Below are 17605 nucleotides of genomic sequence, written 5' to 3'. Positions count from 1 at the left end.
TTTATTTTCCATTGACTTCAGACAGGATTTGTTAACGGGTTCATACTTGTTAGTTGAAGAATACAGTCTAAAACAGCTAAATATTTAAAAAGCTGTTCCTTTTCCAGTGTACTTAGTGTGGCTACCTGTGCCAACACACATAGCTGTTAGATACAGAGGGGATGTGAGACTGAGGCATATCTTTATGATCACTAATATTAAAAAAACAGTCATGCCATACTCTCTTCACATTGCCTTTTTTCTATGTAATCATTCCATTTTTTTTATGACGGTAGTTATGATGTGGGTATTAACCAGGTGTTACCGAGTCATTTTCCCTCTTTACACACACACACACACACACACACACACACACACACACACACACACACACACACACACACACACACACACACACACACACACACACACACACACACACACACACACACACACACACACACACACACACACACACTGCAGTTGGATAGTTACCGTGGTTACTGGTCATAAAGACAAAGGACAAGAGGTACAACTAGGTCTGCATCCTAAATGGCACACTACGGTTCTAGTCAAAACTAGTGCACTATATAGGGAATAGGGTTATGGGTCCTGGTCATGACTAGTGCACTATATAGGGAATAGGGTTATGGGCCCTGGTCATGACTAGTGCACTATATAGGGAATAGGGTTATGGGTCCTGGTCATGACTAGTGCACTATATAGGGAATAGGGTTATGGGGCCTGGGGCCTGGTCAAAAGTAGTGCACTAAATAGGGAATAGGGTGCCTTTTGGGGCACATCATAGGTATTAGGCTAGTTGTGAGGTCACAACCCATTACTCTGTGATTAATGTTTCCTTTTTAAACATTTGTCACGAGCACACATTGTTCTGACTCCTGAACAATCTTTGGTTCTGTTCACAATAGAATGGAATGTCTGGATGTTTGGTTGTCATGAATCATTTCATGAGTCTAAAAATTATATAAACAAAATATCATTCAAATGGATGAATGAATGAAGGAATAAATGAACGAAGGAAGAAATTAATGATAAAAAGGTGTCCCACCTGTGTAGAGGTGTCTGGCAGGCTCCATCAGGCAGGTTAATGATGCTGTCCAGCCTGCTGTAGGAGGACAGCATCAGTTTAACAGCCTCTGTAGCTCCCTGGGAACAGGCAAAGTGCAGCGCTGTGGACCGGTCCACCTGGAGTACAGTACACACACACACACACACACACACACACACACACACACACACACACACACACACACACACACACACACACACACACACACACACACACACACACACACACACACACACACACACACACACACACACACACACACACACACACACACACACACACACACAGGTTAAGTGTATCATGGAATTTCAGACACAGAAATGTGACAAACATTTCAGAAAACACAGACCTATTTTCCATGTTTCTACTTGTGTATGTGTAACAATGCACGCTACAGTACCACTCATAGACATAGAGCGAAGAGATAGTCAATAGAGATAGGAATCTCCGGTGGGATGTAAGTGACCCAGAGAGACGGGGTAATACAAGCATTTCAATGAGATATGCATGAATGGCAGGAACAGAGCAGAGGTCACTGTCCTCACCTCCACACCACATACAGAACAGTACAGGAAGTGGAGGTCAGTTCAGTACATTAATAAGTGGAGGCCAGTACAGTACAGGAAGTGGAGGTCAGTACAGGAAGTGGAAGTTATTATTATCTGGGGCTATTACTGTCTCTCTGGACTCTCTAGACTTCTGGTCCTTCATCTGAACTGGAAATACGTGCTTAATGGCACCCTATTCCTTCGACATACATTTACCTTGTCAGCTCAGGGATTCCATGTTGCAAACATTTGTTTGCTAGTCCAACGCTCTAACCACTAGGCTACCTGCTGGTTACTAGTCCAACACTCTAACCACTAGGCTACCTGCTGGTTACTAGTCCAACGCTCTAACCACTAGGCTACCTGCTGGTTACTGGTCCAACGCTCTAACCACTAGGCTACCTGCTGGTTACTAGTCCAACGCTCTAACCACTAGGCTACCTGCTGGTTACTGGTCCAACGCTCTAACCACTAGGCTACCTGCTGGTTACTAGTCCAACTACCTGCTGGTTACTAGTCCAACGCTCTAACCACTAGGCTACCTGCTGGTTACTAGTCCAACGCTCTAACCACTAGGCTACCTGCTGGTTACTGGTCCAACGCTCTAACCACTAGGCTACCTGCTGGTTACTGGTCCAACGCTCTAACCACTAGGCTACCTGCTGGTTACTAGTCCAACGCTCTAACCACTAGGCTACCTGCTGGTTACTAGTCCAACACTCTAACCACTAGGCTACCTGCTGGTTACTGGTCCAACGCTCTAACCACTAGGCTACCTGCTGGTTACTAGTCCAACGCTCTAACCACTAGGCTACCTGCTGGTTACTAGTCCAACACTCTAACCACTAGGCTACCTGCTGGTTACTAGTCCCAACACTCTAACCACTAGGCTACCTGCTGGTTACTGGTCCAACGCTCTAACCACTAGGCTACCTGCTGGTTACTAGTCCAACGCTCTAACCACTAGGCTACCTGCTGGTTACTAGTCCCAACACTCTAACCACTAGGCTACCTGCTGGTTACTAGTCCCAACACTCTAACCACTAGGCTAACTGCTGGTTACTAGTCCAACGCTCTAACCACTAGGCTACCTGCTGGTTACTAGTCCAACACTCTAACCACTAGGCTACCTGCTGGTTACTAGTCCAACGCTCTAACCACTAGGCTACCTGCTGGTTACTGGTCCAACGCTCTAACCACTAGGCTACCTGCTGGTTACTAGTCCAACACTCTAACCACTAGGCTACCTGCTGGTTACTAGTCCAACGCTCTAATCACTAGGCTACCTGCTGGTTACTAGTCCAACACTCAAACCACTAGGCTACCTGCTGGTTACTAGTCCAACACTCTAACCACTAGGCTACCTGCTGGTTACTAGTCCAACGCTCTAACCACTAGGCTACCTGCTGGTTACTAGTCCCAACACTCTAACCACTAGGCTACCTGCTGGTTACAAGTCCAACACTCTAACCACTAGGCTACCTGCTGGTTACTAGTCCAACACTCTAACCACTAGGCTACCTGCTGGTTACTAGTCCAACACTCTAACCACTAGGCTACCTGCTGGTTACTAGTCCAACACTCTAACCACTAGGCTACCTGCTGGTTACTGGTCCAACACTCTAACCACTAGGCTACCTGCTGGTTACTAGTCCCAACACTCTAACCACTAGGCTACCTGCTGGTTACTAGTCCAACACTCTAACCACTAGGCTACCTGCTGGTTACTAGTCCAACACTCTAACCACTAGGCTACCTGCTGGTTACTAGTCCAACACTCTAACCACTAGGCTACCTGCTGGTTACTAGTCCAACACTCTAACCACTAGGCTACCTGCTGGTTACTAGTCCCAACACTCTAACCACTAGGCTACCTGCTGGTTACTAGTCCAACGCTCTAACCCCTAGGCTACCTGCTGGTTACTAGTCCAACACTCTAACCACTAGGCTACCTGCTGGTTACTAGTCCAACACTCTAACCACTAGGCTACCTGCTGGTTACTGGTCCAACGCTCTAACCACTAGGCTACCTGCTGGTTACTAGTCCAACGCTCTAACCACTAGGCTACCTGCTGGTTACTAGTCCCAACACTCTAACCACTAGGCTACCTGCTGGTTACTGGTCCAACGCTCTAACCACTAGGCTACCTGCTGGTTACTAGTCCAACGCTCTAACCACTAGGCTACCTGCTGGTTACTAGTCCCAACACTCTAACCACTAGGCTACCTGCTGGTTACTAGTCCCAACACTCTAACCACTAGGCTACCTGCTGGTTACTGGTCCAACGCTCTAACCACTAGGCTACCTGCTGGTTACTGGTCCAACGCTCTAACCACTAGGCTACCTGCTGGTTACTAGTCCAACGCTCTAACCACTAGGCTACCTGCCACCTCTACACTCTAACCACTAGGTTACCTGCCACCCCGTCTTAATGTACCTGTTGCTGGTCGATCTTGGCGCCTTTGTGGATGCAGAACTCAATGATGTCCATGTTGCCTCCCCTGACCGCCAGGTGAAGTGGACTACTGCACGACTTATCCAGGAAATTAATGTGTTCCTCTATGGAATGACCCATCTCCTCTCCTGGACAAAACAAAACACACAGGCAGAGTTATGTACAAGGACACCCCCCTGGACAGGATGCTACACGCAGAGGGCTCATCATCTAAAGTGGTTTCCTTTCCTCATCTCCTTTCCTTGTATAAGGACTATTGAGACCGAAGTGGACAGATGTATTGAGTTGAATCTCTGAAGCATTATGGTATATCCTGTTCAAATGAATAACTCAGAACGTTGTTGTGTTTGGTTTCACAGTGTAATGTAAACTAGGGTGACAACTGAACAAACACGTGAGTCTTCTATCTCAACTCATTTCCCCTTAGTCATGCCATCTGTGGAGATCTGGCTAGGCCTGGCCTTAAGGAATGTAAATTCCTGTTTGGTCCCCAAAACTGACAACGACAGAAGCTTCACAAATGTTTTGCTGTTGTACTAAACACATCCTCGTCCTGTTATGTATGGCTCAGCTGCAGACCTCCCAGGTTAGGTAAACAGTGTGTCTGTGCTGAGGTCTCTGGTTTGTGCGGCTCCCTAGATGACCATTTAGGCAACAAATGGCTCCCGTGTATCAGTAGCAAAGATCCTGTATAGTGACACAAAATGGCTCCCGTGTATCAGTAACAAAGATCCTGTATGTTGGCATGAAATGGCTCCCGTGCATCAGTAACAAAGATCCTGTATATTGACATAAAATGGCTCCCGTGTATCAGTAACAAAGATCCTGTATGTTGACACAAAATGGCCACTGTGTATCATGTCTTGTTCAAGAGAACTTGGAAACTCTGAAATTTCCTGACTTGGAAACTTGTTGTTGAAAAATTAGGTCAGATTTTCCCACTAAGAAAGTATCAGAATCAACCAATAATAAGCTGTACACCAATAACATTTGATTTGATTTGATTTTGACAAAGATGGTAACACTGGTAAGGGATTAGCCAGAGTATTAGCCTGTTTGTGCTATCATGCTATCATGCTACCATGCTATCATGCTACCATGCTACCATGCTACCATGCTATCATGCTATCATGCTATCATGCTATCATGCTATCATGATATCATGCTATCATGCTATCATGCTAACATGCTAACATGCTAACATGCTATCATGCTATCATGCTAACATGTTTGGCTTGACAAGGACAGCATTGGAATTGACCAGGCTAGTAATGGACTTACAATAGTAAAGTGCTTTTTACACCTATGGACAAGTGTAGCATCCTATACAAATGCAATCCTTTATTCCCCTCATCATAATGCCGTACCAGCTTTGAGGATGACATCGATGGCTTTCTTTGAGCCTGCGAAGGCAGCTGCATGGATAGCATAGTGGCCCAGTTTGTTCTGACTGGAGAGCCGCGCCCCATGCCTCAGCTACAGTGCAGGGAATAGGACAGAGTCAGGAGTTTTTAATAAAGCATTGACACAAAGCAGTTGTGACAGTTAATAATACTGTATTGGTAACATCTAAATTCTAGGAGAGACTGGAAGCTGTGTGCGTTATTCTATCTCTTGGTTATAAACATTATACACATTTTGTATACATTCTCTCATAAAAACAAGGTTATTGAGTATTATTTGACATTAATTGTACAACAGGCTATGTATGTGTACTGTATACACTTACAGACACTTAAGCCTATATTACCTGATTCGATAGCACTTTCAATGAAGTATGTACAAGGCTTTATAACGTCCTTTATAATGCCTTATGATGCACATAGAGGGAGGGGAGGAGAGAGAGAGAGAGAGAGAGAGAGAGAGAGAGGGGAGGAGAGAGAGAGAGAGAGAGAGAGAGAGAGAGGGAGGGAGGGGAGGGGAGGAGAGAGAGAGAGAGAGAGGGAGGGAGGAGAGAGAGAGGGAGGGAGGGGAGGAGAGAGAGAGAGAGAGAGAGAGAGGGAGGGAGGGGAGGAGAGAGAGAGAGAGAGAGGGAGGGAGGAGAGAGAGAGAGAGGGAGGGAGGAGAGAGAGAGAGAGAGAGAGAGAGAGAGAGAGGGAGGGGAGGGGAGGAGAGAGAGAGAGAGAGAGGGAGGGAGGGAGGAGAGAGAGAGAGAGGGAGGGAGGAGAGAGAGAGAGAGAGAGAGGGAGGGGAGGAGAGAAAGAGAGAGAGGAGAGGAGAAAGAGAGGGAGCGGAGGAGAGAGAGAGAGAGAGGGAGGGGAGGAGAGAGAGAGAGGGAGGGGAGGAGAGAGAGAGAAAGAGAGAGGGAGGGGAGGAGAGAGAGAGAAAGAGAGAGGGAGGGGAGGAGAGTATAGTGTTCCTCTCACCAGTATAGAGAGAGCCTCAGTATTATTGATGGAGCAGGCTAACATGACAGGAGTGTTGCCAAGACCTCCTTCTAGGTTAGACTCTGTCTTATAGTGAGACAACAGGAGCTGGGAGAAACCACACACACACACACACACATACACACACATTAATAACGAAACCTCATGTGATATGAATTAATGAATTAATGAAATTGTAGCTGGGGAAACAACAACATTCTGTGATACATACCTGTCCTTGTTCTCTAAGGGTAAGGGAAGGTAGTTTGGTGGGGCAGGTAAGGGAAGGTAAGGGCAGGTAGTTTGGTGGGGCAGGTAAGGGAAGGTAAGGGAAGGTAGTTTGGTGGGGCAGGTAAGGGAAGGTAAGGGCAGGTAGTTTGGTGGGGCAGGGAAGGGAAGGTAAGGGAAGGTAGTTTGGTGGGGCAGGTAAGGGAAGGTAAGTGCAGGTAGTTTGGTGGGGCAGGTAAGGGAAGGTAGTTTGGTGGGGCAGGTAAGGGCAGGTAGTTTGGTGGGGCAGGTAAGGGAAGGTAGTTTGGTGGGGCAGGTAAGGGAAGGTAAGGGCAGGTAGTTTGGTGGGGCAGGTAAGGGAAGGTAAGGGCAGGTAGTTTGGTGGGGCAGGTAAGGGAAGGTAAGGGAAGGTAGTTTGGTGGGGCAGGTAAGGGAAGGTAGTTTGGTGGGGCAGGTAAGGGAAGGTAAGGGCAGGTAGTTTGGTGGGGCAGGTAAGGGCAGGTAGTTTGGTGGGGCAGGTAAGGGAAGGTAAGGGCAGGTAGTTTGGTGGGGCAGGTAAGGGAAGGTAAGGGAAGGTAGTTTGGTGGGGCAGGTAAGGGAAGGTAGTTTGGTGGGGCAGGTAAGGGAAGGTAAGGGCTGGTAGTTTGGTGGGGCAGGTAAGGGAAGGTAAGGGAAGGTAGTTTGGTGGGGCAGGTAAGGGAAGGTAAGGGAAGGTAGTTTGGTGGGGCAGGTAAGGGAAGGTAAGGGCAGGTAGTTTGGTGGGGCAGGTAAGGGAAGGTAAGGGAAGGTAGTTGGTGGGGCAGGTAAGGGCAGGTAGTTTGGTGGGGCAGGTAAGGGAAGGTAAGGGCAGGTAGTTTGGTGGGGCAGGTAAGGGAAGGTAAGGGAAGGTAGTTGGTGGGGCAGGTAAGGGCAGGTAGTTTGGTGGGGCAGGTAAGGGAAGGTAAGGGCAGGTAGTTTGGTGGGGCAGGTAAGGGCAGGTAGTTTGGTGGGGCAGGTAAGGGAAGGTAAGGGCAGGTAGTTTGGTGGGGCAGGTAAGGGAAGGTAAGGGCAGGTAGTTTGGTGGGGCAGGTAAGGGAAGGTAAGGGCAGGTAGTTTGGTGGGGCAGGTAAGGGAAGGTAAGGGCAGGTAGTTTGGTGGGGCAGGTAAGGGAAGGTAAGGGAAGGTAGTTTGGTGGGGCAGGTAAGGGAAGGTAAGGGCAGGTAGTTTGGTGGGGCAGGGAAGGGAAGGTAAGGGAAGGTAGTTTGGTGGGGCAGGTAAGGGAAGGTAAGTGCAGGTAGTTTGGTGGGGCAGGTAAGGGAAGGTAGTTTGGTGGGGCAGGTAAGGGCAGGTAGTTTGGTGGGGCAGGTAAGGGAAGGTAGTTTGGTGGGGCAGGTAAGGGAAGGTAAGGGCAGGTAGTTTGGTGGGGCAGGTAAGGGAAGGTAAGGGCAGGTAGTTTGGTGGGGCAGGTAAGGGAAGGTAAGGGAAGGTAGTTTGGTGGGGCAGGTAAGGGAAGGTAGTTTGGTGGGGCAGGTAAGGGAAGGTAAGGGCAGGTAGTTTGGTGGGGCAGGTAAGGGCAGGTAGTTTGGTGGGGCAGGTAAGGGAAGGTAAGGGCAGGTAGTTTGGTGGGGCAGGTAAGGGAAGGTAAGGGAAGGTAGTTTGGTGGGGCAGGTAAGGGAAGGTAGTTTGGTGGGGCAGGTAAGGGAAGGTAAGGGCTGGTAGTTTGGTGGGGCAGGTAAGGGAAGGTAAGGGAAGGTAGTTTGGTGGGGCAGGTAAGGGAAGGTAAGGGAAGGTAGTTTGGTGGGGCAGGTAAGGGAAGGTAAGGGCAGGTAGTTTGGTGGGGCAGGTAAGGGAAGGTAAGGGAAGGTAGTTGGTGGGGCAGGTAAGGGCAGGTAGTTTGGTGGGGCAGGTAAGGGAAGGTAAGGGCAGGTAGTTTGGTGGGGCAGGTAAGGGAAGGTAAGGGAAGGTAGTTGGTGGGGCAGGTAAGGGCAGGTAGTTTGGTGGGGCAGGTAAGGGAAGGTAAGGGCAGGTAGTTTGGTGGGGCAGGTAAGGGCAGGTAGTTTGGTGGGGCAGGTAAGGGAAGGTAAGGGCAGGTAGTTTGGTGGGGCAGGTAAGGGAAGGTAAGGGCAGGTAGTTTGGTGGGGCAGGTAAGGGAAGGTAAGGGCAGGTAGTTTGGTGGGGCAGGTAAGGGAAGGTAAGGGCAGGTAGTTTGGTGGGGCAGGTAAGGGAAGGTAAGGGAAGGTAGTTTGGTGGGGCAGGTAAGGGAAGGTAAGTGCAGGTAGTTTGGTGGGGAAGGTAAGGGCAGGTAGTTTGGTGGGGCAGGGAAGGGAAGGTAAGTGCAGGTAGTTTGGTGGGGCAGGTAAGGGAAGGTAAGGGCAGGTAGTTTGGTGGGGCAGGTAAGGGAAGGTAGTTTGGTGGGGCAGGTAAGGGAAGGTAAGTGAAGGTAGTTTGGTGGGGCAGGTAAGGGAAGGTAAGGGCAGGTAGTTTGGTGGGGCAGGTAAGGGAAGGTAAGGGCAGGTAGTTTGGTGGGGCAGGTAAGGGAAGGTAAGGGAAGGTAGTTGGTGGGGCAGGTAAGGGCAGGTAGTTTGGTGGGGCAGGTAAGGGAAGGTAAGGGCAGGTAGTTTGGTGGGGCAGGTAAGGGAAGGTAAGGGCAGGTAGTTTGGTGGGGCAGGTAAGGGAAGGTAAGGGCAGGTAGTTTGGTGGGGCAGGTAAGGGAAGGTAAGGGAAGGTAGTTTGGTGGGGCAGGTAAGGGAAGGTAAGTGCAGGTAGTTTGGTGGGGAAGGTAAGGGCAGGTAGTTTGGTGGGGCAGGGAAGGGAAGGTAAGTGCAGGTAGTTTGGTGGGGCAGGTAAGGGAAGGTAAGGGCAGGTAGTTTGGTGGGGCAGGTAAGGGAAGGTAGTTTGGTGGGGCAGGTAAGGGAAGGTAAGTGAAGGTAGTTTGGTGGGGCAGGTAAGGGAAGGTAAGGGCAGGTAGTTTGGTGGGGCAGGTAAGGGAAGGTAAGGGCAGGTAGTTTGGTGGGGCAGGTAAGGGAAGGTAAGGGAAGGTAGTTGGTGGGGCAGGTAAGGGCAGGTAGTTTGGTGGGGCAGGTAAGGGAAGGTAAGGGCAGGTAGTTTGGTGGGGCAGGTAAGGGAAGGTAAGGGAAGGTAGTTGGTGGGGCAGGTAAGGGCAGGTAGTTTGGTGGGGCAGGTAGGGGAAGGTAAGGGCAGGTAGTTTGGTGGGGCAGGTAAGGGAAGGTAAGGGAAGGTAGTTTGGTGGGGCAGGTAAGGGAAGGTAAGGGAAGGTAGTTTGGTGGGGCAGGTAAGGGAAGGTAAGGGCAGGTAGTTTGGTGGGGCAGGGAAGGGAAGGTAAGGGAAGGTAGTTTGGTGGGGCAGGTAAGGGAAGGTAGTTTGGTGGGGCAGGTAAGGGAAGGTAAGGGCTGGTAGTTTGGTGGGGCAGGTAAGGGAAGGTAAGGGAAGGTAGTTTGGTGGGGCAGGTAAGTGCAGGTAGTTTGGTGGGGCAGGTAAGGGAAGGTAAGTGCAGGTAGTTTGGTGGGGCAGGTAAGGGCAGGTAGTTTGGTGGGGCAGGTAAGGGAAGGTAAGGGCAGGCAGTTTGGTGGGGCAGGTAAGGGAAGGTAGTTTGGTGGGGCAGGTAAGGGAAGGTAAGGGAAGGTAGTTTGGTGGGGCAGGTAAGGGAAGGTAAGGGAAGGTAGTCGGTGGGGCAGGTAAGGGAAGGTAAGGGAAGGTAGTTGGTGGGGCAGGTAAGGGAAGGTAAGGGCAGGTAGTTTGGTGGGGCAGGTAAGGGAAGGTAAGGGAAGGTAGTTGGTGGGGCAGGTAAGGGAAGGTAAGGGAAGGTAGTTGGTGGGGCAGGTAAGGGAAGGTAAGGGCAGGTAGTTTGGTGGGGCAGGTAAGGGAAGGTAAGGGCAGGTAGTTTGGTGGGGCAGGTAAGGGAAGGTAAGGGCAGGTAGTTTGGTGGGGCAGGTAAGGGAAGGTAAGTGCAGGTAGTTTGGTGGGGCAGGTAAGGGAAGGTAGTTTGGTGTGGCAGGTAAGGGCAGGTAGTTTGGTGGGGCAGGTAAGGGAAGGTAAGGGCAGGTAGTTTGGTGGGGCAGGTAAGGGAAGGTAAGGGCAGGTAGTTTGGTGGGGAAGGTAAGGGAAGGTAGTTTGGTGGGGCAGGTAAGGGAAGGTAAGGGAAGGTAGTTTGGTGGGGCAGGTAAGGGAAGGTAAGGGCAGGTAGTTTGGTGGGGAAGGTAAGGGCAGGTAGTTTGGTGGGGCAGGTAAGGGAAGGTAAGGGCAGGTAGTTTGGTGGGGCAGGTAAGGGAAGGTAAGGGAAGGTAGTTTGGTGGGGCAGGTAAGGGAAGGTAAGGGCAGGTAGTTTGGTGGGGAAGGTAAGGGCAGGTAGTTTGGTGGGGCAGGTAAGGGAAGGTAAGGGCAGGTAGTTTGGTGGGGCAGGTAAGGGAAGGTAAGTGCAGGTAGTTTGGTGGGGCAGGTAAGGGCAGGTAGTTTGGTGGGGCAGGTAAGGGAAGGTAAGTGCAGGTAGTTTGGTGGGGCAGGTAAGGGAAGGTAGTTTGGTGGGGCAGGTAAGGGAAGGTAAGGGAAGGTAGTTTGGTGGGGCAGGTAAGGGAAGGTAAGGGCAGGTAGTTTGGTGGGGCAGATAAGGGCAGGTAGTTTGGTGTGGCAGGTAAGGTGTAACTAACACGTGGTCCCGTGTGGCTCAGTTGGTAGAGCATGGCGCTTGCAACGCCAGGGTTGTGGGTTCATTTCCCACGGGGGGACCAGGGTTCAATTCCCACGGGGGGACCAGGATGAATATGTATGAACTTTCCAATTTGTAAGTCGCTCTGGATAAGAGCGTCTGCTAAATGACTTAAATGTAAATGTAACTCACCTCTAGGTGTAGGAGAGACCCAAGGCTGTTTAGTAGAAGAGGAGGGGGGAGCTAAGGATCATGGTGTCTCACCTGGACCAGATGGTTGTGTGTGAGGCTAACAGCCAGGTGTAGAGGTGACATCAGGGCCTTGTTGAGGACGTTGGGTTCAGCCCCTAGCTCCAACAGAGCCCTGCAGCTGTCTGGCTGGTTCCTCTCCACAGCCCAGTGCAGCGGCATGGACCCCTCGTCATCATACACCTTCCACCCTGGGGAGAGAGGACAGAGGTAGGACACACACACGCACACACGCACACACGCATAAACAGAAACTTGAGAAATTAAAGTAAGAGGACATTTTTCACGTGAATCTACATCATACTGGCAGCCATTTTGTATTTTTAGGATGGGAGCCTCACCATCCCTGGCTGTGATGCTGTGTGTGTATGCATGTACGTGTGTGTGTGTGTGTGTGTGTGTGTGTGTGTGTGTGTGTGTGTGTGTGTGTGTGTGTCTATCTGTGTGTGCGTGTGTGTGTGTGTGTGTGTGTATCTGTGTGTGTGTGTGTGTGTGTGTGTGTGTGTGTGTGTATGTCTACTGTGTACATGTGTGTGTGTATGTCTACTGTGTGTGTGTGTGTGTCTACTGTGAGTGTGTGAGTGTGTGTGTGTCTACTGTGAGTGTGTGTGTGTGTGTGTGTGTGTGTGTGTGTGTGTGTGTGTGTGTGTGTGTGTGTGTGTGTGTGTGTGTGTGTGTGTGTGTGTGTGTGTGTGTGTGTGTCTATCTGTGTGTGTGTGAGTGTGCGTGCGCTCGCGTGCTTGAGTGTGTGTGTATGTGGAGCCTCACCATCTGTGTGTGTGTTGCTGCAGATGAAGCTGATAACAGGGATGTTTCCTGCACCAGCAGCATGGTGGACCAGAGAGGCACCAGAGTCATCCTGTTCTCTCAGTACCCCTGGGTTCCTCCTCACCAAGCCCTCCAGCTGGGACACATCACCTTCCCGAGCACACTGGACAGAGGTAAGGAACCGATGGATACAGAGGTAAGGAACCAATGGGGACAGAGGTAAGGAACCAATGGGGACAGAGGTAAGGGACGGATGGGGACAGAGGTAAGGAACCAATGGGGACAGAGGTAAGGAACCAATGGGGACAGAGGTAAGGAACCGATGGATACAGAGGTAAGGAACCAATGGGGACAGAGGTAAGGAACCAATGGGAACAGAGGTAAGGGACGGATGGGGACAGAGGTAAGGAACCAATGGGGACAGAGGTAAGGTATGGATGGGGACAGAGGTAAGGTACGGATGGGGACAGAGGTAAGGGACGGATGGGGACAGAGGTAAGGAACCAATGGGGACAGAGGTAAGGGACGGATGGGGACAGAGGTAAGGGACGGATGGGGACAGAGGTAAGGAACCGATGGGGACAGAGGTAAGGAACCGATGGGGACAGAGGTAAGGAACCAATGGGGACAGAGGTAAGGGACGGATGGGGACAGAGGTAAGGAAGGTTGGGGACAGAGGTAAGGGACGGATGGGGACAGAGGTAAGGAACGGATGGGGACAGAGGTAAGGAACCGATGGGGACAGAGGTAAGGAACCGATGGGGACAGAGGTAAGGAACCGATGGGGACAGAGGTAAGGAAGGTTGGGGACAGAGGTAAGGGACGGATGGGGACAGAGGTAAGGGACAGATGGGGACAGAGGTAAGGAAGGTTGGGGACAGAGGTAAGGTATGGATGGGGACATAGGTAAGGGACGGATGGGGACAGAGGTAAGGGACGGATGGGGACAGAGGTAAGGGACGGATGGGGACAGAGGTAAGGGACGGATGGGGACAGAGGTAAGGGACGGATGGGGACAGAGGTAAGGGACGGATGGGGACAGAGGTAAGGGACGGATGGGGACAGAGGTAAGGTATGGATGGGGACAGAGGTAAGGTATGGATGGGGACAGAGGTAAGGGACGGATGGATACAGAGGTAAGGGACGGATGGGGACAGAGGTAAGGGACGGATGGGGACAGAGGTAAGGAACGGATGGGGACAGAGGTAAGGGACGGATGGGGACAGAGGTAAGGGACGGATGGGGACAGAGGTAAGGAACCAATGGGGACAGAGGTAAGGAACCGATGGGGACAGAGGTAAGGAACCGATGGGGACAGAGGTAAGGGACCGATGGGGACAGAGGTAAGGGACGGATGGGGACAGAGGTAAGGGACGGATGGGGACAGAGGTAAGGGACGGATGGGGACAGAGGTAAGGAACCAATGGGGACAGAGGTAAGGGACGTATGGGGACAGAGGTAAGGGACGGATGGGGACAGAGGTAAGGAACCAATGGGGACAGAGGTAAGGTATGGATGGGGACAGAGGTAAGGGACGGATGGGGACAGAGGTAAGGAACCAATGGGGACAGAGGTAAGGAACCGATGGGGACAGAGGTAAGGAACCGATGGGGACAGAGGTAAGGAACCGATGGGGACAGAGGTAAGGGACGGATGGGGACAGAGGTAAGGGACGGATGGGGACAGAGGTAAGGAACCAATGGGGACAGAGGTAAGGGACGGATGGGGACAGAGGTAAGGGACGGATGGGGACAGAGGTAAGGAACCAATGGGGACAGAGGTAAGGTATGGATGGGGACAGAGGTAAGGGACGGATGGGGACAGAGGTAAGGGACGGATGGGGACAGAGGTAAGGTATGGATGGGGACATAGGTAAGGGACGGATGGGGACAGAGGTAAGGGACGGATGGGGACAGAGGTAAGGAACCAATGGGGACAGAGGTAAGGGACGGATGGGGACAGAGGTAAGAAACGGATGGGGACAGAGGTAAGGAACCGATGGGGACAGAGGTAAGGAACCGATGGGGACAGAGGTAAGGGACGGATGGGGACAGAGGTAAGGAACCAATGGGGACAGAGGTAAGGTATGGATGGGGACAGAGGTAAGGGACGGATGGGGACAGAGGTAAGGAACCAATGGGGACAGAGGTAAGGGACGGATGGGGACAGAGGTAAGGAACCAATGGGGACAGAGGTAAGGGACGGATGGGGACAGAGGTAAGGAACCAATGGGGACAGAGGTAAGGGACGGATGGGGACAGAGGTAAGGAACCAATGGGGACAGAGGTAAGGGACGGATGGGGACAGAGGTAAGGAACCAATGGGGACAGAGGTAAGGGACGGATGGGGACAGAGGTAAGGGACGGATGGGGACAGAGGTAAGGGACGGATGGATACAGAGGTAAGGAACCGATGGGGACAGAGGTAAGGAACCAATGGGGACAGAGGTAAGGAACCAATGGGGACAGAGATAAGGAACCGATGGGGACAGAGGTAAGGAACCAATGGGGACAGAGGTAAGGAACCAATGGGGACAGAGGTAAGGGACGGATGGGGACAGAGGTAAGGTATGGATGGGGACAGAGGTAAGGGACGGATGGGGACAGAGGTAAGGAACCAATGGGGACAGAGGTAAGGGACGGATGGGGACAGAGGTAAGGAACCAATGGGGACAGAGGTAAGGGACGGATGGGGACAGAGGTAAGGAACCAATGGGGACAGAGGTAAGGGACGGATGGGGACAGAGGTAAGGAACCAATGGGGACAGAGGTAAGGGACGGATGGGGACAGAGGTAAGGAACCAATGGGGACAGAGGTAAGGGACGGATGGGGACAGAGGTAAGGGACGGATGGGGACAGAGGTAAGGGACGGATGGATACAGAGGTAAGGAACCGATGGGGACAGAGGTAAGGAACCAATGGGGACAGAGGTAAGGAACCAATGGGGACAGAGGTAAGGAACCGATGGGGACAGAGGTAAGGAACCAATGGGGACAGAGGTAAGGAACCAATGGGGACAGAGGTAAGGGACGGATGGGGACAGAGGTAAGGAACCAATGGGGACAGAGGTAAGGAACGGATGGGGACAGAGGTAAGGAACCAATGGGGACAGAGGTAAGGTATGGATGGGGACAGAGGTAAGGAACCAATGGGGACAGAGGTAAGGAACCAATGGGGACAGAGGTAAGGGACGGATGGGGACAGAGGTAAGGAACCAATGGGGACAGAGGTAAGGAACCAATGGGGACAGAGGTAAGGGACGGATGGGGACAGAGGTAAGGAACCAATGGGGACAGAGGTAAGGGACGGATGGGGACAGAGGTAAGGAACCAATGAGGACAGAGGTAAGGAACCAATGGGGACAGAGGTAAGGAACCAATGGGGACAGAGGTAAGGAACCAATGGGGACAGAGGTAAGGGACGGATGGGGACAGAGGTAAGGGACGGATGGGGACAGAGGTAAGGTATGGATGGGGACAGAGGTAAGGAACCAATGGGGACAGAGGTAAGGGACGGATGGGGACAGAGGTAAGGGACGGATGGGGACAGAGGTAAGGGACGGATGGGGACAGAGGTAAGGAACGGATGGGGACAGAGGTAAGGAACCGATGGGGACAGAGGTAAGGAACCAATGGGGACAGAGGTAAGGAACCAATGGGGACAGAGGTAAGGGACGGATGGGGACAGAGGTAAGGAACCGATGGGGACAGAGGTAAGGGACGGATGGGGACAGAGGTAATGAAGGTTGGGGACAGAGGTAAGGGACGGATGGGGACAGAGGTAAGGAACCAATGGGGACAGAGGTAAGGAACCAATGGGGACAGAGGTAAGGGACGGATGGGGACAGAGGTAAGGGACGGATGGGGACAGAGGTAAGGAACCAATGGGGACAGAGGTAAGGAACCAATGGGGACAGAGGTAAGGGACTGATGGGGACAGAGGTAAGGGACGGATGGGGACAGAGGTAAGGAAGGTTGGGGACAGAGGTAAGGGACGGTTGGGGACAGAGGTAAGGAAGGTTGGGGACAGAGGTAAGGGACGGATGGGGACAGAGGTAAGGAACCAATGGGGACAGAGGTAAGGAACCAATGGGGACAGAGGTAAGGGACGGATGGGGACAGAGGTAAGGGACGGATGGGGACAGAGGTAAGGAACCAATGGGGACAGAGGTAAGGAAGGTTGGGGACAGAGGTAAGGGACGGATGGGGACAGAGGTAAGGGACGGATGGGGACAGAGGTAAGGAACCAATGGGGACAGAGGTAAGGGACGGATGGGGACATAGGTAAGGAAGGTTGGGGACAGAGGTAAGGGACGGATGGGGACAGAGGTAAGGGACGGATGGGGACAGAGGTAAGGGACGGATGGGGACAGAGGTAAGGGACGGATGGGGACAGAGGTAAGGAAGGTTGGGGACAGAGGTAAGGGACGGATGGGGACAGAGGTAAGGGACGGATGGGGACAGAGGTAAGGGACGGATGGGGACAGAGGTAAGGGACGGATGGGGACAGAGGTAAGGAACCGATGGGGACAGAGGTAAGGGACGGATGGGGACAGAGGTAAGGAACCAATGGGGACAGAGGTAAGGAACCAATGGGGACAGAGGTAAGGAACCAATGGGGACAGAGGTAAGGAACCAATGGGGACAGAGGTAAGGGACGGATGGGGACAGAGGTAAGGGACGGATGGGGACAGAGGTAAGGGACGGATGGGGTCAGAGGTAAGGAACCAATGGGGACAGAGGTAAGGAACCAATGGGGACAGAGGTAAGGAACCAATGGGGACAGAGGTAAGGAACCAATGGGGACAGAGGTAAGGGACGGATGGGGACAGAGGTAAGGAACCAATGGGGACAGAGGTAAGGTATGGAGGGGGTTAATTCCATTTCATTTCAATCAATTCAGCCACATTAACACATGTTGTATATATTGTATGACATCACATGGTATGTGTGTTTCTGCATGTGGACCTAATTTTCCTACTTGATTTCCTCCCTGTAGAGTCCATGCCCTGACGAATTGAGGCTGTTCTGAGTGCAAATGGGGTGCAGTTTAATATTAGGAAGGTGTTCGTGGACTGTTTGATTCAAGCTCAAGTTTCAAGTTTTAATGTCATACAAATATATACAAATATATATTAACATACACTACCGTTCGAACATTTGGGGTCACTTAGAAATGTCCTTGTTTTTGAAAGAAGAGCACATTTTTTGTCCATTAAAATAACATCAAATTGATCAGAAATACAGTGTAGACATTGTTAATGTTGTAAATGACTATTG

General features: G+C 51.6%; 1 protein-coding gene across 1 annotated transcript in view; it reads right to left on the bottom strand.

Moving 5' to 3' along the window:
• LOC120027917 (transient receptor potential cation channel subfamily A member 1-like) overlaps nucleotides 1–17605 on the bottom strand; it is a 165541-nt gene that overhangs the window by 81164 nt on the left and 66772 nt on the right. Inside the window, exons 3-8 of the mRNA XM_038973011.1 lie at nucleotides 12327–12489; nucleotides 11574–11749; nucleotides 6440–6547; nucleotides 5441–5549; nucleotides 4056–4201; nucleotides 1049–1185 (exon numbers count right to left, since the gene is read on the bottom strand). Coding sequence (XP_038828939.1) covers nucleotides 1049–1185; nucleotides 4056–4201; nucleotides 5441–5549; nucleotides 6440–6547; nucleotides 11574–11749; nucleotides 12327–12489 — 839 coding nt within the window. The remainder of the gene's footprint in view (nucleotides 1–1048; nucleotides 1186–4055; nucleotides 4202–5440; nucleotides 5550–6439; nucleotides 6548–11573; nucleotides 11750–12326; nucleotides 12490–17605) is intronic.

This window comes from Salvelinus namaycush, chromosome 33 (assembly GCF_016432855.1).
Source record: "Salvelinus namaycush isolate Seneca chromosome 33, SaNama_1.0, whole genome shotgun sequence".
In the NCBI taxonomy this organism is placed as follows: domain Eukaryota; kingdom Metazoa; phylum Chordata; class Actinopteri; order Salmoniformes; family Salmonidae; genus Salvelinus; species Salvelinus namaycush.
This window is presented reverse-complemented; position numbering and strand designations above follow the sequence as displayed.